Below are 20,367 nucleotides of genomic sequence, written 5' to 3'. Positions count from 1 at the left end.
TGGAGTTTAGGTATGGATTGAATGATATCTGAAGATTTGACATTATTTGAAGTCTTGAAATCGTCCCTTTTCTAAACGTAGATCTGCGATGGGCCAGCCGAGCCTGATATCAATAGACAAAGCTCTATCCATCGCCAGCGAGTTATGCGAGTATACTACAAAGACCTCTGACGCATCAATTAATTCCATCCAAACATGCGTGATAGAAAAGTCCTCTCTGGCCCTCTGCTCTCAACTGCCTCATCAACCCTACTCCTACAATGCTGTGGCAACCGAATTCCGTCAAGAATATCCGCCAGACCCAGAAATTGTCTACTTGAAACTCGAAACGTCCCGTGTACTCGCGCCCCCCGTTGTACCATGAGCTCTACAGCACTCCCAATATCATCAGTCAAATACTCTGAACTGTTCCCATCTTGGCGAGCATGCTGGTAACAAATTTCCAGAAATAACTCCCACGGTGTCCTGTCCTCGTATATGTATATCCGCGTTTGGATCAACGCATAGGTCCAGGAGAAGTTTAACAATAGGTAACACAGGGCCTTGTTCTAGGTGAATAATCTGGAGAGGTGTTACCATCTTTGGGCACAGGGCATAGTCTAGCAAAGGACGACCACCTTTTTGATGAATTTCAGAAGGGTTTTTTGTAAATGGTCTGTGGTGTATAAAGTCAATCGAGCTTGTATCGTTGCAGCCAGAAAAGTCTTATTGTGCCCCTATCGGAACGTGCCGTGTGGAGCGTCCTTCATGTTTGTCCAGTGAACTCCGGGACGATTTAAACCTTCGCAATTAGTGCGGTCCAGCTCATCGAGGATCTTAAACACCTGCTCGAGATTCGCTTTATGAAGGTCAGATTCCCCATCTCCCTCTAGTCTTTTAAATGTATCTTCGATGTGTCGTGCATAATGCATCAAACCATCGGCGACAATGTAGAGCTGATTGTAAACCTGAGATGAGTTCTTGTCAGGAGTGAGGACCTTGTTGAGAGCAAGCATAATCCTGCAAAGTGATAAGTGAGGATTAAACGTCTCCGTAGGGCGCTTTTGGATCATATCGTCTATAACACATGTGTCGAGGAAGAAACCCCTCACAGTTCGGTGCAAAAAGTCAACCTGACTCTTAAATAGCCCAGTCTCTGTTGGATTCACAGTGACGTAAAGCAAATCACCACGGAGAGCGTTGAGTCTTGTGTTTGATCGTTTGCAGATAGCCTCGCTTTCAATATCCGTTAATGTGCTTGATTGCATTGTCAAAGCATAATCAGAGTCGTCCATCTCGCGGTCTAAAAGTTCAAATGCAAGCAAAGGTAATGCTTGTTCTGCAGCGATAACAACTCTAAAGATCCTTGTAGTGCTGTCCCAATATATGGTCTCGATAGTCTGCAACATGTGCTCAAAATATCTCTGCAAATCATCGGGAAGCTCATTTAGTCGACTTTGCAGATTCGCGTAGTTATCGTCCTCTATTAATCCTCTTTTGTGGGAGTTCACCACAAGATAAACCCATGGGAACACGCCTTGTGCGCGTTGGACGATAGTGTCTTTTATCTCAGAGCACCGCAGATCCATCTCGGAGAGCCTCTGGAATTTTGGATCGACGCCTAGTTCCTCCTTTACGTAGCGTCTTATGTCTTCCCTGGTCAAATCCTCGAGTTGTAGCTTCCGCTTGACCTGGCTGAACTCTCTGTCGAAAGCATCCCAAGGCCGACTAGAGACACAAATCTTGATGGAGGGGGATGAAGCGAGAACCCTCAATGGACTAAGAAGCTCCTCAAATGTCCCGGTATAACGATGCGCCCCAACAGTGTACTCATCGAGACCATCGACAAAGAAGCAAAAGCGCAGTGGAAGCGATTCCTGAGATGAAAGTTGTTCAAAAGCTCGGAAAAAAGACTTGTCATCTCAACCATCGTGAAGGTTATAGTTGGTCGAGGAATCTTGATGGGGAGTGTCAATTATGTCAATGAGTTCGGGACATTCTCTGAGAACTTGATACAATATCGTTTGGAACAATCCGGTGAGTGACTTTTGCATAGACAGACCTGCATTCAAGAAGAAATGGCTTGCCGTGATCACCCTGCTCTCACCTCCCCAGGTACGAAGAAGCGATTGTGTATCGTCGTGAGTGGCGATGAACTTCATCAATGTCGACTTTCCACTTCCAGCCTTGACCTTGACCCAGAAAAAGCCACTTCCTTCCTCAAGCCACTCCCTAAAACCTGTTTTTACTTCAACGAAGACCCAATTGAATGTGGCTTTATGATGGTCCTGAATGGCGCTGTATCGTTGCTTAATCTCCCTGAATCGAAGACTTTTGAGAAATTCGTGATGCTTCTTGACACGTTGTGCTTCAATTACAAGATTGTCGAGATGGGAAATGAACACCTTGGTAGCCTTACTTGTGCCTTCTTTCTTTTGGTCGATACCTCGAATGAGGGACCCAACTGATTCGAGTTTTGTGGTTGTGTTGGCCTCTAACACTGCATTTTGATGCTTCAATTCATGTATCACAACCATAGCTGATGATTGTCGAGAACTGTAAGTGACGTTAGTAGAGTTGACTCAAGCTTCTGCCTTGAACTGACTGTGATGAAGTTGTCAAAGCAAGCAATAGGTCTTTTTGCACATTGATCAACTTTTCTTCCAAAGTTTGAATTTCCGTATTTCTCTGTCGTCGAAGCATCATGGTCCGTATAGCTTCTAATGCTCTCAACTCTCCAGGTCTCCAACGCAGGAAGCCCAGAAGAGTTACAAGCTGTGAGGCATATTCGTCGCATGCCTTGGCTGTTTGAAGCAAATGCTCGTCGATGCTAGCCGGCCGAGCATCTTCAGGATTTGGTTGATTGATCAATCCAACCAGCTTTTGTAGTCGTTCTGTATCGGCAAGAAACTGCTCGTTTTCTTGAATAAGGCCTGGAGCGGATTTGTATGCTCTGTGTGCGGTTCTGGTTAATTTGATCCCTACGTCGACGAATTAAAGTATGTTTCCAACCAGAGCGATCGCAGCGAGTTCAGCCATTGTTTAGGCAGAAATTTAGTAAATTTGTTCACGTTAAAAGCGAGGCTTAGGCTGTGTGTGATGCACGATATATCACATTAATCTGCCTCGCTGACCGGAACATGTTACGGGCCGATGCAAACCCATGTCGAGGCTGACTGACATTCGGGGCTGAAAACCCGTGTCCCCCGTTTGCAGCGTGATTCATTTTGTTACATCCTTTCGAAATATTGAGACACAGGCCCTTGGACAATATCTCCTGTAGACCATGTTCAGAACAAAGGGAAGCACTACGGTGCATGTGCGTACGTCCCGTTGGCCTCAAAATGAGATTAGTAAGGTTTATTGTTAACTAGATACAATACCGGCTGATCGAGCTAACTCCACTTTAACACAGCTACTGAAGAGGCAGGCTTCTATAATGAAGTACGACAGATGTCAGGAAGACTAGAAGAGATACCCCTTACCCAAGATGAGCGAGTCTGGATACGAGTACCCGTTTCAATCTTTATGTTTCTCATCTACAACCCAATGGCATGGTTTTTTCAGCCTATATTTACAACCCCTCATGGCCTTGTAGCCCTTCTTATTTTCTTTCTTCTTGTTCTGATTCCTCTTTTTGTTACTTCGGGGTATCTTTCTCGCATCACTGAGCCGTATCCACATAACCATACAAAAGCTTCATAACCTAGGTAGAGACCAGTCTCTCAGCATGATGTACTAGGCTCAAGGTACTGAGGTCTCCGTGTCATTCATCTCTCATTATTCCATTATATCTACAGACACCATACTCTTTACATAACACAACACTCTTCAGCAGGCTGCTTGGGTCGGTGACTCAAACTCACACCCGCACCTTCAAGGATCAATATCTCCTCATCATCAGGAGACACAACCCTAGGCGCCAATCTCTCTCTCAATTCGGCAAACTTGTCCATCCACCAAAACCCAACCTTATCCCACCTTGTCACCATCCAGTCCTGTTGATACTCTCCCAGCAAGTCATACAGCTGCGTCTTCAGACCCTCTTCTTCAGTAGCAGCCCATGCGATAGCGAGCGCCAAAGGAACATGGCTTGCACCCAGTGGTCGGTACTGGCTGATATTCCGTGCCATGGATACCACCTCCGAAGAACATAGTGCTGCTTCACCCACAAGGGCGAGGTTGTATGGATCAAAGGCTTGCATGAGACAGTTCATTATGACGAGAACTGTGAGCATTACAGAGTACGCGGAGTTGTACGAACGTGATAGTCGAAGTTGCATGGGCGTGGGGGAGTATCCGGGCTCCCATGTCACAGCTTTGACAATCTCTGCTACTTTTCGCAGGTCTCGACACAGTCTATGATACGCACATGTAATCTCCATACGATGCGTCTCAGGATCATTGATAAAGTCCGGCAGTCTTCCCAAGTTTCTTATCGAAAGACTCGGAATTCCTCCAGCTTCTTGTCCGTCTTGTTTTGCTTGTCTTGTTTCGGCCGTGGATGGGGGATTGTTCTTTTTGAAGTTGTCGAGCATGTCCCAAAACCATTTTTCTAATTTGACTTTGGGGTTTGAGATGCTTTCTATGATCTAAGAAGTTGTTAGTTGAGGTTCTAGAAGTAGGGGAAAAGGGGCATTCATACCACTGGGACGCAGAATGTGAGAACCATGTCCGTTTCGAAACCAGCTTTCCAGTTCTCTCGTGCTGCTGCTTTGAGGAGATATGCTAGACCCTGGCCATGGCTTGTGGATGGATCGTCGTCTCTTCCTAGCCAACCCTGCAAAATGTTAGTGTTGATCGGGAATTCTAAGCATATAACTAACCTGGCAGATCATGATGAGATACACAGCACACATTGTCTCGGGCATCCTGGCCTTTACGGGGTTATCCAGACACAGCCTTAAAGCATTGATGGCGCGACCATACTTGGTCAGTGCATCAATCGTCTGATATCCCTGCGGCATATGAAGTGTCGAAAACGTGGTGGCCAAGGCATCGGCAGATGCGTCAAGGGCTTCATTCCGCCCCATTCTCGCCGGGATATGCCGCAGAAAGTCTCCATAACAGGTTATGTCGTATCGCAAGTCTGTGATCTCGAGTCTTGATACTAACGTATGCGTGACGATAGTTGTCTTATTACTCGGCACTTTGACTAGAGCTTGTTGAAATAGAAATGGCGATACCGACTTCTGCGAAGTAGATGAACTCGAAGTTTCTCCATCAGTGTCGACAATTTGAGGCGTCGAGCTCGATGACGATCCGCGCTGTAGGGTTTGGATCTTGAACTTGTAGCGCTGTTTCCCCACGTTGACGCAGGGTATATCCAGTCTTTCACATCTGGCGCATCTCGGTTGAACTTTGTCGCACTATTCCCGTCGTTAACACGTCAGTCCCAATCAACGTTCTGATGAGTTACCTTTTTCTTCTGCTTCCGGCAGGCATCGCAGCCTTTGTAAGATGGAACACCCGGCATTTTGGAGTCAGCGGTCGATGTGTCCCAAAAGAGTCAAGATTGAGTTACAGGTATGATATCTAGCGGTGGATCAAGCTGATATTTAGTTGAACTTGTCTTGTCTCTGTCACTTTCTCTTTCACTTGTTGGCCCCCGCTTTCTATAAAGTGATGGGGATAAAAGGCTGATTTTGGAGAAGTATGGATGCAGGGGAGTTCAGCCTTGGAGAAGAGGAGACAAGGGTATGAGCCTGAATATGGACAATCTTATTGGACATTCTCCACTGAAGGATGAGATGGAGCGCAGCGTTTTTCCATGTTGGGCATAGTGTTGAGTTTCGAGGCAAGTCAATGAGATTGCAGGCAGTTTCTAAAAATGAGGTTTATCTGAATTATGTCTATTACCGAAGCTGATTTGATCGTTGCCTCCGATGTCTTGTGAGCTTATGAAACATTGGTAGCAAATCATTGAAAAGGAACCCGTCGATCCAAGGCATATTGTAGTCGATTATCCCGAGATCGGCGCTTCTATCTCATGTACCTAGATGCTCAGCCCTGTGGCAGCACATTGCCACCAAGGCCATGCCCTGTCCTAGCCTCTGCCCGCTCTTACTGTAGAGCCAACATCATTTGATGCCTTGATAATTAAGCATGAGTTCTACAGCCTGATTGTAAACTCATCATCATTGAACATCTCCTGATCACTATTGCTTACTCTTTATGCAAGCATTTAACAACGCCCTGATGGACCAATATCACTATGTCGGGACATTCAGGAAGCACACAGCGTGACATCAGCAACAGCGCATTCGATGGCGACACCAGTCTCCACCAGGGAGATGTCCACAACAATGTTTACTACAGTTCGCCCCACCCTATACCCCACGCCGGGGTTATCCGCGTTATTCCTTATTCCCGCAACGAGGATCTAATCCATCGCCAGGATTTTATGGAGAGACTCGATGAGCTTCCGCCGTCAACACCAGAATCTTGCAGCGCTGCACTTTGGGGCTTAGGAGGCTCCGGAAAGACACAGATTGCCCTGTACTATGCCTATCGACGATGTGATAACGACCGAGAACGTTGTGTCTTCTGGGTTCATGCTGAAAGGGAAGCCACCTTTTCAGCTGACTATAAGACCATCGGGAAGAAGCTCGGAATTGATAATAAACTCAATGGGACAATGTTGCTTGATGCAATTGAAGCGAGGAAATTACTCGTGGGGGATACTAGATATCCCGGCCACAGCACTCGAAACGTCAAGGGATGCAGATGTAGATATCCTCTTAGAAGAACTATAGTACCTACCGTTGGCAATCTCCCAAGCTGGTACGTATATGAAACGCTTATCAATAACAGCGAGAGAGTATCTGGGTTACCTCAAACAAGGAAAGTCTCGATGGGATGTGCTTGGAGTGAGTGATGTTGACCGGCATCGCCGTCCAGAAGTGTCAACAGTGTGCTCGAGACATGGAAGATATCAACAGAGCAAATCCGAACCGAGAGCATAATATCGTACCATATACTGCACGTTATTGCATATGTGGACAATCAAGACATACAGCAAGAGCTACTTGGGGTCGTGGCTTCTTCATTTGCGCTCGATGGCGAAGACTATGAAGACGAACAAGACTTATTCGTACAGACTTCAGAGCTCGAAATTCCTCAATCCGTAGCGCGGCTAGAAGAGTTTTCTTTTCTCAACCTACGCCGAACAGATGACGGCGAGCGACGCTATGAGATGAATAAGCTCGTTCAAGAAGCTGTGCGATATGATCTGAGAATCAGAAACTTATTGGAGAATACAACTTGTAATGAACCAGAAGATTTAGAAACATTCCATAGTGCCAAGGCACTTCGTATAGTGGATGGTCTCTTTCCTAGAATTTGGGGACCGAGTTCGTGGGCGCAATGCGAGAGATATGTGACACATGCTGTGCGAATGGGGGAGTGGGCAGAGATGAGCGGTACAGAGGCTCAGACAGTCGATCTACTCCACTATGTCGCTCAATTTCTCTATGATAGAGGGCGATGGAGAGAGACTGAGCCATTGTATGATCGAGTATTCATTCTCAGACGTGGGATGCTTGGAGAGAAGGGCCCGGATACAACCACGGCAATGTCGAACCTTGCGATTGTTTACAGTAATAAGGGCCACTTTGATAAGGCCCGAGTTATGCAAGAAGAGGCACTGGAACTCCGACGATGAGTGCTCGGAGATGAACACCCAGACACAGTCATGTCTACGCTACTACTTGGGTGGGAATATTTTTTGCAAGATCGCTACGATGAGGCAGAGGTCCTACAAGACAAGGCACTGAGATTTTGTTGCAATGTGCTTGGAGAGAAGCATCGTATCACGATTCAAGCTATGACAGATCTTGTACAGACATACATCAAGCAGAATCGACTGGATGAGGCGCAAAAAGCTATAGCCAAAGCACCCGAAATTGGACAAGAGGTACAGGGGGAGAAACATCAAGATAAAATCAGAGCAATGACATTGCTTGCAGATACATACAGTCTCCTGGGCCAGCACAAAGAGGGCGAAGAGATATTGATTAAAGCAATAAGTCTTGGAAAAGAGGTGTTTGGAGAGACGCATCCACAAACAATTGCCGCCATGATGTTACTTGCGTGGTCATACAACTTGTAGGGCCGGTATGACGACGCTGGTTCACTATAAAATCGCTCTAGACTTATCTAAACAAGTCTTTGGAGATAGTCATCGTTATGTCTTGAATGCTATGGAAGGTCTCGGCTTTGCCCAGGAGAAATTGCAAGAAGGAAATTCTCGTGCCGAATCAGTCGTGTCTGTGGCATTGGATGGGATTGAAGGAGGGGGAGAAGGCTTTAGATCGTTGCTGGAGGTTATGCGCAGGAAGTTGGGCAAGCTTCGTATGTCAAGGTCCTCTCAGAGACAGGAGTAGTGACTTCTCTGTGTTTTGAATAGTCGTTTGTATTTATATCCATCGGGCCAACTTGTTCCTTTTCAAGAATATTCTCATATCTCAACATCCAGTTTTAACTAGATAGCATTTAGTTAGATATGACTGTAGAGGCATTTTCCATGAAGACACAACCATTCAGAGAAACAAACGACTAAAACTGGCCTTGGACAGCTAGTCCCGACAGAATGATGATGCACAGTCAACTCGGAAGATAAAGAGGGCTACGAGTAGTACTAACACGACCGGCGATATAATAGATGACGCTGTTCACACCCCCAGTCGCGAGGATAAGCATCAAGCTTTACTTAAGCTTTACTTTTGAAGATCACATACCCCACCATACGCACAGCCTCAGTCGCTGCTTTCCACCATTTTCGGAATACAGCTTAGTAAACACTAAAATGACATATTTACATCATACCCTTGATGCGAGTATAAATGTGATCTGAACCCGTCTAGGCCTTTGAATCACATCCTTGAAGAGAGCTATCAAACAAAATAACCAATCATTCATCATCACATTTCCTTCCTCATTTGAGCTCCATCATGAGAGAACTTTTGAACAAAGTGTTGTATGGGTCATCTAGCCCCCAAGGTGTCTCTCCCAATGACGGCCCTCAATCACTTATTGTCCGACCACACCCAAAAGATGACAATCTCCTCGTTATCATGCCCGCCAGTTCGCCAAAAGATGCACCTCCACTATACACGATATCTAAGCGCTCGAGCAATCCCAACTTTGTCCTACACCGCGGATTTCCAGCCCCCGAAAACACCGTCGCAGTAGCATCAATGCACATAAGCACATCAACGGTTGACCTATCAGTTTACAATCAGCCCATGGTTATCAAGAACAGCTCCATGACGGGGAGTTGGTCGTTTGATACCCACATGGGCAAGTTCAAGTGGAAAGTCAATCAGTACACAGGAACGGGCTTCGAGTTGTATGATCGACAAGGGAATAAAATTGCAAAGTACGGAAATGCAGGGCTGATGAACTTTGGGGACAAGCAACTTAGTATCTATGTATCCGGGGACGAATTCTTCACTACCATGGTGCTGTTGTCTGCTGTGGCCTCGAAGGAGTTGGCCAAGGTTATTGAGGAGGTGGTTGGGGAGGTTGCTGGTGCAGTGTTGGGCGCTTAGATGTGTTGAATGTACTATAGTTATAATCTTCGGGCGTCTGTTTTAGTTACATGAATGGCGAATTATACCCTTTCAATATCGAGTCTCCTTATTAATGTCTTACCGGACCGCGTCCGTTTCACCCCCCTCCCACCTGTCATTACCGCCATACTCATACACGTTGAAGCCTTCTGCCTACAATTCATCATCGATCGATTCAACCTCTGGATCCTTTGGTACATCCTTCAAACTCCGAATGAACCGAGCTGGCACACCTCCCACCAACGTCTCTGGCTCAACATCTTTGTGGACGACTGCGCCCGCAGCCACGGTCGAGCCTCTCCCAATCGTCACTCCTGGAAGGATAGTCACTCGAGCGCCTATCCAGCAATCTGCTTCGATGCGTATAGGTAAGGAATATGAAGTGCCTTGTGCCTCTTGGCGTCCTTTGACATCTGTCGCATGTGTCGTGGTGCATATGCACACTCCTGGTCCGACGAGGACGTTGTCTCCGATGCTGACGAGAGCATTGTCGTAAATTGAGGTCCTTTCTCTCATATTAGCGCGGGTTCAAGATAGAGATTAAAGACTTACTCTCGATTAATGTAAACTCCATTACCAATAAAGGTGTTGCAGCCCCATATAACAAAGAATGGTGGTTCAATAGCAACACCTTTACCCATTTTGCCTATCATTTGTTTGGCGAGTGCCATCCGTTTCATCTTGATGGAAGCAAGAGTAGCATCGTCGGGAATGTTGTCGTCATTGAAAGCCCGTAGTTTTCTCATGACCCCAAGCTTGAAATCATTGAGTTCTGGAGAATTGCTGATATTCAGGCTATACGCGTATTAGACATCGCGTGATAGATATTCATTCGGTGGGGTTAAAACTGACTTCATCCCGCTTATCATCTTGCCAAAGTCATCGCACCAGGGAACGGGTATATCGCTTTCCCGTATCTCAACGATGCGTTGTGGATCTTTAATCGTCGCAGCCATTTTCTTCAATGGATCTGGATCCAGACTCATGCAGGAGTCGCCAAGCATTGGTCGGGATAGTGCGAGCACGAGTTTTTGCATGGAGGAGAAAGAAATGGGATTGGTTGGGGGCGCGTTGTTTTAGTTTAGCGGTGTAGAAATTAAATTAGATGCTTATGTCACACAGCTAAGAGTCTCGCTAGAAACTGATCGGCAAAGGATATTTCCTCTAAACTGATATCGTACCATCTTGACTGAAATACGCCTTGTGGGGCTGTCAATTAATACAATCAATAGAACAAAACCGAAGTATGACATATATACCAACAGTTTTAGCTCATATTTCGTCGTACAGTTAGACTTATAGCTGATATCAATAAGGAAAGGAAACTCCAACTCCTAACAAATTATGTAGTAGTAGTCGCTTATGCAGTAGCGGTAGTAGTGGCAGACACATCATTTCGAATTGCAATATCACGTTGTTCGTCGGTTCCTGTTGTGGCATATGATGAGAAAAACTGACAGAGGCTATTGGATTTTGTGTATTGTGCAGCAACACAACTGGATATTCGCGCACAGAGCTGTACGCATTCTTGGAAACTGTTTGGCTGGGCAGTGATAATCGACGCGCCACCCAAAATACCACTGTTGCATGAGCCGTCAAAAGACACACCATTGGCGATGTATAGATTGTCGGTTTTATCACGAATACTAGGATCTAGAGGAGAGCCTGAAGTTGTGGTGACATCTGTGGCCACTTCTGCATTACTGCCTGTTGATACTACACTTCAACATAGCAACACTACGCCCATAGTCAAGGCGGAGTTATTTATGATAGAAAGACCCAACTATGTGAGCATTTTCTGCTAGAATTAAAGTCCGTCTACAAACGCCTAACGAAACTCAAGATCAGAAGAGAAAATGTACAACGCTAATACAAAAACTACTAATCTACCAGACTAAATCATACGTCTAGGCTAGGACCTCTCTGAAATGCTTTCGATCATGCCATTTGGAAATGCTGCCAATGACAATGTCGGGTACGTGGTCGTTACAATGCTTGGTATCAACAATATCGCTGGACAATTAGTACTTATTCTTATCTGGAATAAACGACAACTCACTATTCCTCATCCCCGTGTTGTCTCGTGCACTTGTCATCCAGGAATTGCAGTCGAGACCGCCCTTGTGGGTTGTCACCAAATTGAATAAACTGGAACATGAGTGTCGAAGATGGCTGACCACACTTGATCAGATAATCGATTGCCCGCTGAATCGTGAACCTGACGTGATCTGCACCAGGTTCCCATATCCCATCAGTGTACACGTATATGCTGGTCGGCTTGACTTTGTTCCCGACAAGAACTCGCTCGAGTATCAAGTTCAGACATCGTTGCATATCGCATGTTCCACTGACTGTTTTCATATTGGCAATCGCAGTTTCGATTTGTGAACTTTTCTTGCATTTCAAGGGGATTCTGGCCGCCTCTGAAGCAGCGTATAGTTCCATGCCGTCGTTGTCGGCTACTTTGGCGACGTAGCTAACAACTCTTGCAGTTTTCACAACATTTTGCTTATGCTCCTTCATAGAACTGAAGTTATCGATAACCATGATCTATGCAAGTTAGTCATGTTCTTGATGGTGGGGGAACCGGCATTCATACCTGATCTCTTCCTTGAGTCTCATCGATCTTGCTCCGCGCTTCCATCATCCCTGGGAGATTCATGACATCGGGTAGTTTAACAGCTCTTGGGTTGAATGAACCAATAATAGAGCCTGTTCTGGCTTTCGTTTTCAACTTTGGGTACACCATTCCAACTGTCACCTTTGTATCGGGCGATTGGGACCTTGCTGGGCTGATGGCCCTGGCTGGTGACCCATTGTTTACGGGAAATTGCTGGATAGAGGTTCTGTTTGGTATCATTTCCGGGTGTGCTGGCTGCATATTCGGGGATGGCGGAGGCTCAACCAAGGGTAGGAGTACTGGTCGAGTTGAGGCAGGGATCATCGCAGGTCCCCTGCCCGATATTCGAGGATTGGGAGCCCCCCGCAGCGAGTTCTGGTTAGTTTGTTGAGGCGCTGAGGGTGACGCGGGGTTGCATTGAAGTTTGTCCATCTCTTTCTTCGCTCTCGTCCTGATCTGCATAGCAGTCAGTCTCCCACCAGCTTCTGTAAGCATGAAATCCAGAATAAGATTGCTAATGTATGGCGACATTGAATCACGGACCCTTTTATCCTGAAGGACTAAGTTGTGAGATTCTTTAACGGCAGAGAGTCGATCTATTCCATCGTGAAAGCAAGCATCGTAGTTAGAAGCTCTCATGTGTGACTGATTCGAGATCTTTTGTCTCCTTCTCTGGCGGTATTTCTCGCGTCCAGGTTCCCCGTGAATTGACCAAACAAGAACATCACTGAAAACAGCTCCCAGTGCCCAGATATCCGCAGTAGGCGGGACATTTGTTTTCACAAGCTCTTGCACAGAGAAGTTTGCATAGCTCTCGGGGGAGACTGTTCACATTTTATTAGCACCTCCGAAGTTCTGTGGAGCAAAAACTCACTATACATCCTGTTTCCTCTGTTTTCTGTCACCATTGTGCCCCCCGAGTTTGACACCCTCCCTATCTCAGCAAGTCCGAAATCCGTAAGCTTGAATTTGACATCAAACTCCGAGTCCTTTTGCTTTGCTGGAAAGACAAGAATATTGGCAGGTTGGATATCTTGATGGACACTAAATACTTTTAGTACTCAGCCTGTACAGGAATGATTCTATCCCACCTTGCAAGAAACCATCTTGATGGTTCTTCAGGACGATACAGATCATGAAGCACCTCAAGTGCGTCAAGGAGCTTGAACAAACGACCCCAAAGTAGGGAAAAATCCTCCGGTGTCACTGGCTGTGGAGCGTTCCGGAAGAAGTCTAGCAAGGAGCCTCCAGCCGCATACTCCAGTACAATGATTGACTTTTGTTTTCCCTGAAATGAAAAGCACGCAAAGTGTTTGGTGATGTACTTTGCGCCTTTTGCGTGAAGCTTCAAGTAAACGTTGGTCTCGGCTTCATAGAGGTCATGTGCATGGGTACCTTCATATACCTTAAAAACAACCGGCTCGTCCTTCTTAGAGTTAGCATTATATGAATTTGATAAGATACGGTAAACAGGTACCTGGGGCGTAACATAATTACAGGCAGTGTGGACCTGTACTTTCCATAGCTTGGCTGCATGGCGGCTACCTCGTTCCTCGGAGAGCTCATCACCGTATGTTACTGGTAAGATCAACTTGCATGATATTTTTCGCTGGTATATGTTCTCATGAGTGAATACCAACGGATGGAACTTCCACTGGTTTGTCAGGAATTCGTCGGCCCATGAACAACCTTGGGGAAATGATTCTCCATAAATAGGCAAATGGCAATCGTCGAGGGTCTTGACATTGAGGCAAAACCAGGAGATCTCGTGTGGTTGGCCAATGTACACCAAAATAGAGAATATTTGGATGTATTTGCTGATGATCATGTCCGAGTTCTGCGGTATTGGAGGTTGGCAAGTGTTGAGAATGGCGTCCACACGCTTAGCGGACCAGTAGGTCTTCAGTTTCGATGGCGCAATGTACGGGACATCTTTATCCTCTCCATTGATACCAAGTTCGACATTTTCGTGTACATACTCTCGAAATTGCTCCAAAAGGTGCAAAGCCATCTTGATTGTATGTGTGTGATGACGACGGCCAGAAGCCTGCTTACCTAAAGAGTCGATGGCGAAGAAGGCGTGTCGGGGCCACCAGTGGATGGTCTGTACCAGGAGTATATATAAAATAAATCCAAGTCAACGTATCATGAAATTTCTGGTAGATTGTGGTGGAGCGACGGACGAACTATAAGCACAAAGCTGATAGTATGGGCGGACAGTCACAGCATGGCCGACAGTTCGCCAGGTTGTATCTAAGAGAGCTTCGCCTCTTTTTGTCTGCCTCGCGGTTTGAATCTGTAGGGATTTTTCCAAGCTGGCAAGTGGCGGAGCAAGCACAATGACTCCAACCACCGATTACAATATCTCTGATAGCCCTCTCACTATCAAGGCCAAGGCAGACCAACGTCGGCTTTATAAGTCCGCAGAGCTTTGAACCTGATGATGGGCTTCCGATCACGGTAGTCACAATCACCACAGCCTGGTGAAGGTTGACTTCAAGGCAGAAAGAATCACTTTCTCCGGCAGCCCCATCAGCTGAACAATCACATCATTTCCAAGAAAATTCAGACAGTAGATAACCAAGCAAACACTGTCTAGTAGAACTGTAGCCCTGTACACAAAATCACACCTTGCTCTTTTCTTCACGTCTGCGAGCCCTACGAGCCAGGTGATTAAATAGCAGAATCCAAAGCACAAAGGTGATGAACATCAGAGGGAAGCATATTAATGCAAATAGTTTGAAAGCCCCAGAATGGAAGGTGACAGCACCTCGAACGCCACTCGCAGCCTGATTTATCTCGACGAGACCACTTTGAAAGAAAGCCTTGATACGAGACATGCGTCAGCACAGCCTGATTTCAACAGAGTCATGATATGGGTACTTACAGCAACAAATGTGCCAGGCAGAAATGCAAGTGTGACACACGTGATAACGTGCATCGAGATCGTCTCCTTTTCTGTCTTGTATGCGATCTTTTCCATCTTCTCTGATTGGATATGTGAGCTCTCGGTGAATATGTGGCTGACCTGCGTACTACGGTATTGGAGAATGCCATCAAACTGCAAGAAATGACTAGCAGTCAGTAAGTGGGACTCAACGGAGCTCAATGAACACTTGCCAGTACTTTGCCTTCATGCAGCCACGCTATGAGGGACTCAACTTGGGTTACTCGAATCTCCAGGTTCTTTCTGATACGTTCCACCTGTCGAAAAAAAGAAGCCAAATCGGCCTTGCAGGACGTTTTAATTTGGTTGGGTAAGGCATCTCTACTTGCCAAATCTTGGTAGTGCTCGGCGATATCGCGCAGTGTCTGTCGATCCAATTGCAGTACTAGGCGGAACCTCTCAAGTTGTTCCCCAAGATAATGAAGCCTTTGAACTTCATTAATGGAAAACGTATCGAGGACCATCAGGGCTTCGAGTTGGCTTGAGAGGTCCTCGTCAACAACTTTCTTCCCATGTGGGACAGGCGGGACAGCTGTGGAAGTGTCTTCTTTTGCTGATATTAAACACAAATACCACGTAAGAGGCTTCAAAACACTCTTGTTAAATTGGAGCCGTGTCCTTTGTAAAGTGGTGGATGTTTCTGATGCGTCCTTTTCATTGATGTTGGATTTGTTGGTCAAGGCTCGCTTGATAGTCAAGTTGCGGCTGGGCTGCTGATGGACTCTTGCTGTTTCTGCCTTTTTGAGAACACTTCTGATGCTTTTTTCAAAGTCATTGATACAATTTCGCCAAGACTCGTCACACCACTGCAGATGAATGAGATGGGTCAGCAATGTTGCCGAAAATGACTTGGGCAACCCCTCAGTCCGAGTCTGGCTGAGACTGGGATCATCCGTAATTGCCTCCTTTATCATTTCCTGCATGACACTATTTGTCTTGACCGTCAGCCACAAAGCCTTGCCAGTGTCAAAGTCATACTGGTGATGGACTGCCATCTGACGGATATTCCATGTGGTTTCTCCCTCGGGACCAGTGGATTGTTCCACAGAGCGCAGCAGATATTGTGTCCCGTGCCCTTGGCCTGATCGCCCAAGTCTGGGAATCTTGATGCGATTGTCTTCAGGCGTTTCAATTGTATCAAATCCGTTGAAGCCTGTCATTTGATAATCCGTTGGCTCCCTGGTAAGACCGAAAGAAGAGATAAAGTCCAGAAAGCTTGCCGGAATTTGATAGAATGACAACAAGTAGACAAAGCTTTCATAGGAGCAATTTAATGGTGCACGGGAGTCACTGGAATTAATAAATCTGGAAATTCTTAGTATAATATCTTAAAACGATTTCTCGAGGTCTGTAATCACATCATGCAACAGTGAGGATCTTGTCGATTTTGAAGAAGATGCTGTCGAAGACCCTCGGAGCTTGTGAATATTTTCTCATCAGATTCTGCCAAAAGTTAAGAAATGACACTCCAACTTAATGATAAGGCTTACTAGTATAGTCTTTCTCACTAGGCTCAAGAATCGCAATTTTTTCTTTATTACAGTTAAAGAGCATTCTTTTAGACTTGATGAGTAGCTTGCGATGGTTTTCGAGGGTACGTCTTGGCTGGCATGGCTTCAGCAGGTTGCAGGGGTACTCAGGCGACATATTACAGCACTGCATCAGTAAGTCGTAGGTGTCCATGGCTAAGACGATTGGAATCGATGAAGAAATTGGGGATGTTGTAGAGTTCGGATATTTTTCCAGAGTGCAGCAGCATATTTATACAAGTCAAGGTTCTTTATGTAAACAAATAATATTAGTGACGGATCTCCGAGACCGTTTTCCTCATCAGAAGAGCAGGCTCTACATAATGAATGTGTTCATTTCAAAACACAGAAACGTCACTGTAAATCCACCCATACACAGCCTGACTTGCACACCTGAACACCCTACTACGGCCAGTGTCTCTTCCCCCTCAGCTCGAATATTTCTGCATCGTCGTCCTGTGACAGTTAGCTCTAAGCCTGTTCACTCAGCCTTGTGCAACAAACATCAGTCAAATATTGTCCGTCTGGCAAATTGAACACAAAATGTCCGTTTTTGCACTATGATTTGTAAATTAGCTTTCTGCCAGCCCCTGTCGTGTTTCCAAAAATGTCATACCTCAACTGCAATGGTAGGATCGCCAAACTTTGCGCGCAACCAGGCTTCAAAAGCGGCTGGAAACAGTTTGTAGTCAGGATATTGGACCTCGTGCATCGTATTCGGGCGTCTAAGGTTGACTTGAACTCGCAAGGCAGACTTAAAGTGTCGAGACCGCGGTTTAAATGCCTTGGGCGGTGCAGGGGGCTTGAAACTCAGAAGGCTTTCAGCAGAGCCTCAGCGGATGAATGCCTACTCAGATCGGGCGCTTGTGCAGGTATTGGTGATACATAGGTATCAATGCAGCGCAGTAAATACTTCTGGCCAATAAATATGCTGCCTGGGTCACCCACTACCACAGCAAGGGGCGTCCATAAGTGAGACATGACTCTGCAAGACACAAGTTGCTATCGAATATTGGCGGAGGGGGATCAAATCAGCTTTTCCTGAATTTAGATAAATTCAGCGATGGCCCTGAAGAAGAAGAAGACGAAGAAGAAGCTGTTGCTCTTAAGTAAATTTACGCCGCGAGTTCCCTATGGAAAGGGAATAGGGTGACTAGCTACCTAACAATAAATGAAAAGCCTCTGGCTATCATATGTGCTTGGGTCAACGGGTGTCTATACAAGTTACCACAATCGGCCAAAGCCATCGAAAACAATCTTTTGAGGACTGAACATGAACTTCTGGTCTTCCTCTTTCTAATTGCTAAGGAGAAGTTGGGGAAGGGCAGTGATCGTTTCTCGAATATCCAGGTTCAGATAGCCCTTTGCCATCGGAGCTCCTCTCGACCTAAAGCCAGCTGGCTCGAAACGTACACAATGTTAAAGACTGGGATTGAGGTCCTTTTATGATATATTCGTTATGAAAGGGTGAGCAGTGGAGATTATATGTAGTTGCGACGATAAATTCCTGAACTTCTCTCTTCAACCTTCTCGCTTTCGGTTATGCTGCAGACTGCGCTCATCGTTATCGAGGACAACGTTGAAGGGTTTCTTCAAAAACTGGCCTGCAGGGACAAAATCGAGAGTCTTGTAACCTCTCATTCAAGATAAGTGTCAATTCCCAATAACTTGGAGCTTCTATGGACCGATAATGACGAACACCAGCCATCTTACGGAAATCGGGTGCATCCACTGTCCTTCAGCTCAGGTTCTCAAAAGACTTCTTGTCGTCGGCTCGTCAGAAGTCTATCCCTCTTCCGCTGACAAAAATTTGCCCCGCTGAGAGAGCTCCAGTTAAGGTTAATCGATCGACATACGACAATAGCGGGTCATTACCAATAATAGTGCGATGCGTTTGGGCAGTGGTTAACAATAGAGTGAAACACGGTTGTGTCTGAACATTATATATATCCTCAACCAGCCGGGTGGTCATTATTACAGAAGCCAAACCCATCATATGCACGCTAGAGTCATATCTCGGACCAAAGGATCATGCAATTGTGAGAAAAGATTTATTCCCCTTTGCCTAGAATTAATACCGGATATCCTACACAATGCCGACTTGGCACACGGGCCCAAGATTATGAGCACCCTTGGCGCATCCACAATTTTACGAAGAACCCAGTCATATTTTTTATAGGTCTGAGGGGGAAAACCCATCTTTGAAACAGAGTTTGAGTATCGGAAAATCCCCCGTCTTTGTATTTAGAAAGGGGTCCCGCGAACGCGTCATCAATATCGTTTGTCATGGTCAGTGAATTGATCATTTCTTTGACGCTTGGGGGACAGGGCTGTCGCGGGGATATTATCTTTTGGGATCTTGGAAAACTCTGGGCAAACCTCGCTAGTGTCTGAGTTGGGTTTAGTCCTTGTTGGCAAGTGGCAGTGCTGGCGTGGCTCTCCCTTGGCTTTCTTGTCGTCTGTTGCAGATGATCCCTTGGTTGATATTGGGGGGAGGAGCCAGCCGACAGAAATTTTAGATGCTTCCTTCGTCATCCTTTTCAACCTCAGCCTTGCCGCATGTCGTGTTCTGTCGATTACATTATCCCACGGGCCCAAACAGGTCAACACTGATGACTTTTCGAGACACGACTGCCTCATATCCAAAAACCACCTTTCCAAAAACTGCATACGGAAGAGGCGGTGGGGTATGGAAGTGGTCGGTACTCACAATCTCAACATCACATAAAGCAGATCCACCATGTCAGTATATTCACCCAAACCACAGCACTGAAATGAGGAACTAATCTATTCGAATAGGGCTCCAACTGTACATTTACCATGGTTTCTCTTTGGTGGAATTATGCTTATATTATGCACAGTCATGTAAGTTCTTTTTACCTCAAATCCATGCTCCCTACTAACTTCAATAAGCCTTTTAGTTAAATTCCCCAGACTATACGGCCACGGCCGCTTGACAACAAGAACACCTAGAAGAAGATCAAGAGAAGGTTTTAATTGGACGACACTAGAGGCGGGACGTTCATCACACAGACACAAGTGCCGCTGGTGGCGAAGAAACAGAGACACAACCCAATTCAGTGCATCGGAAGTTTGGTACGTTTTCTCCGGCTTTCCGATAAGTCAATGCTGGCTGATTGTTGTTTTAGTGGCATTTGTTTGCAAACATTGGGGAACCAGGAACGCTTTCAGATATTGAGATGCGATCATGTTTTCCACACGAGATGTGTTGATACGTGGCTTCGACGAAACCATCCCGACTGTCCGTTGTGCAAATCAGTGCACATTCCACATAGACAAGGCAGCTCATGACGATATACGAAGATGATACCCAGAGGACAAAGCAAGGTTTAGTTCGGTTGAAGCTTATCGGCAGTATTTCCCTCGAGAGATTAAGATTACACGGATAGAAATGAGAATTTCAAATACATATTGCTACACCATTCCTTGCGACTCTAACTCGTCAAATCCTTCAAGGATAAATAAAAGATACGGATACAGCAGGAGACAATGCTTGGAGGGTAGCTACTGGAATACTACAGTCAATTGCCTAAGATTCAAATATTGCCCGGACTAAGATGCATAGTTCAATTATCCCTTGAAATTTGTCTTATGCACCCAAATTTGTTTAGAGCCTCAAATGTCTGTTCGGGAATAACTAGACTGGAATGCTTAATTGTTTTGCATGTGAATGTGGATAAGCGGGGCTAATCATCATCA

The 20,367-nt window shown here is 45.8% G+C and overlaps 10 protein-coding genes across 10 annotated transcripts; 3 read left to right on the top strand and 7 right to left on the bottom strand.

Moving 5' to 3' along the window:
- Nucleotides 1-179: 179 nt before the first annotated feature.
- On the bottom strand, nucleotides 180-3,205 carry EDB82DRAFT_564717 (uncharacterized protein; the record flags this gene model as incomplete). Its single annotated transcript, XM_065609794.1, has 6 exons — nucleotides 180-548; nucleotides 618-716; nucleotides 765-1,892; nucleotides 1,989-2,535; nucleotides 2,585-2,960; nucleotides 3,157-3,205. 6 exons carry the CDS (start codon nucleotides 3,203-3,205, stop codon nucleotides 180-182), a joined length of 2,568 nt encoding a protein of 855 aa, XP_065465520.1.
- Nucleotides 3,206-3,737: 532 nt separating this feature from the next.
- EDB82DRAFT_42815 (uncharacterized protein) lies at nucleotides 3,738-5,629 on the bottom strand. Its single transcript, XM_025730945.2, has 4 exons — nucleotides 5,399-5,629; nucleotides 4,806-5,348; nucleotides 4,625-4,759; nucleotides 3,738-4,571 (listed from the first exon to the last, which is right to left on the bottom strand). Exons 1-4 carry the CDS (start codon nucleotides 5,453-5,455, stop codon nucleotides 3,792-3,794), a joined length of 1,515 nt encoding a protein of 504 aa, XP_025590019.1. The 5' UTR covers nucleotides 5,456-5,629; the 3' UTR covers nucleotides 3,738-3,791.
- Nucleotides 5,630-6,193: 564 nt separating this feature from the next.
- EDB82DRAFT_571154 (uncharacterized protein) lies at nucleotides 6,194-8,165 on the top strand (the record flags this gene model as incomplete). Its single annotated transcript, XM_065609910.1, has 4 exons — nucleotides 6,194-6,707; nucleotides 6,793-6,848; nucleotides 6,911-7,577; nucleotides 7,713-8,165. The coding sequence occupies 4 exons, from the start codon at nucleotides 6,194-6,196 to the stop codon at nucleotides 8,087-8,089; spliced, it is 1,614 nt and encodes a 537-aa protein (XP_065465519.1). The 3' UTR covers nucleotides 8,090-8,165.
- Nucleotides 8,166-8,789: 624 nt separating this feature from the next.
- Nucleotides 8,790-9,617, top strand: EDB82DRAFT_42790 (uncharacterized protein). Its single transcript, XM_025730948.2, has one exon. The coding sequence runs from the start codon at nucleotides 8,931-8,933 to the stop codon at nucleotides 9,528-9,530; it is 600 nt and encodes a 199-aa protein (XP_025590022.1). The 5' UTR covers nucleotides 8,790-8,930; the 3' UTR covers nucleotides 9,531-9,617.
- A 308-nt stretch (nucleotides 9,618-9,925) lies between these two features.
- EDB82DRAFT_42796 (putative sugar O-acetyltransferase) lies at nucleotides 9,926-10,708 on the bottom strand. Its single transcript, XM_065607665.1, has 2 exons — nucleotides 10,404-10,708; nucleotides 9,926-10,346 (listed from the first exon to the last, which is right to left on the bottom strand). The coding sequence occupies exons 1-2, from the start codon at nucleotides 10,586-10,588 to the stop codon at nucleotides 10,100-10,102; spliced, it is 432 nt and encodes a 143-aa protein (XP_065465518.1). The 5' UTR covers nucleotides 10,589-10,708; the 3' UTR covers nucleotides 9,926-10,099.
- A 90-nt stretch (nucleotides 10,709-10,798) lies between these two features.
- Nucleotides 10,799-11,171, bottom strand: EDB82DRAFT_486120 (uncharacterized protein). Its single transcript, XM_065608259.1, has one exon. It carries the CDS (start codon nucleotides 11,160-11,162, stop codon nucleotides 10,860-10,862), a length of 303 nt encoding a protein of 100 aa, XP_065465517.1. The 5' UTR covers nucleotides 11,163-11,171; the 3' UTR covers nucleotides 10,799-10,859.
- Nucleotides 11,172-11,458: 287 nt separating this feature from the next.
- On the bottom strand, nucleotides 11,459-14,182 carry EDB82DRAFT_520137 (kinase-like domain-containing protein; the record flags this gene model as incomplete). Its single annotated transcript, XM_065609064.1, has 6 exons — nucleotides 11,459-11,564; nucleotides 11,611-12,101; nucleotides 12,151-12,995; nucleotides 13,046-13,215; nucleotides 13,263-13,597; nucleotides 13,649-14,182. The coding sequence occupies 6 exons, from the start codon at nucleotides 14,180-14,182 to the stop codon at nucleotides 11,459-11,461; spliced, it is 2,481 nt and encodes an 826-aa protein (XP_065465516.1).
- Nucleotides 14,183-14,488: 306 nt separating this feature from the next.
- On the bottom strand, nucleotides 14,489-16,971 carry EDB82DRAFT_42617 (uncharacterized protein). Its single transcript, XM_065607649.1, has 5 exons — nucleotides 16,609-16,971; nucleotides 16,477-16,561; nucleotides 15,292-16,423; nucleotides 15,059-15,232; nucleotides 14,489-14,996 (listed from the first exon to the last, which is right to left on the bottom strand). The coding sequence occupies exons 1-5, from the start codon at nucleotides 16,799-16,801 to the stop codon at nucleotides 14,796-14,798; spliced, it is 1,785 nt and encodes a 594-aa protein (XP_065465515.1). The 5' UTR covers nucleotides 16,802-16,971; the 3' UTR covers nucleotides 14,489-14,795.
- Nucleotides 16,972-17,623, bottom strand: EDB82DRAFT_42626 (uncharacterized protein). Its single transcript, XM_065607650.1, has 3 exons — nucleotides 17,264-17,623; nucleotides 17,152-17,205; nucleotides 16,972-17,103 (listed from the first exon to the last, which is right to left on the bottom strand). The coding sequence occupies exons 1-3, from the start codon at nucleotides 17,357-17,359 to the stop codon at nucleotides 17,053-17,055; spliced, it is 201 nt and encodes a 66-aa protein (XP_065465514.1). The 5' UTR covers nucleotides 17,360-17,623; the 3' UTR covers nucleotides 16,972-17,052.
- A 1,744-nt stretch (nucleotides 17,624-19,367) lies between these two features.
- On the top strand, nucleotides 19,368-20,262 carry EDB82DRAFT_486112 (uncharacterized protein). The gene is made up of 3 exons (XM_065608258.1): nucleotides 19,368-19,512; nucleotides 19,561-19,743; nucleotides 19,797-20,262. The coding sequence occupies exons 1-3, from the start codon at nucleotides 19,490-19,492 to the stop codon at nucleotides 19,957-19,959; spliced, it is 369 nt and encodes a 122-aa protein (XP_065465513.1). The 5' UTR covers nucleotides 19,368-19,489; the 3' UTR covers nucleotides 19,960-20,262.
- Nucleotides 20,263-20,367: the final 105 nt, after the last annotated feature.

This window comes from Fusarium venenatum (genome assembly GCF_020744135.1).
Source record: "Fusarium venenatum strain MPI-CAGE-CH-0201 chromosome Unknown EDB82scaffold_1, whole genome shotgun sequence".
In the NCBI taxonomy this organism is placed as follows: domain Eukaryota; kingdom Fungi; phylum Ascomycota; class Sordariomycetes; order Hypocreales; family Nectriaceae; genus Fusarium; species Fusarium venenatum.
The sequence above is the reverse complement of the archived record's forward strand: the minus strand, read 5'-3'. Positions and strand labels throughout refer to the sequence as shown.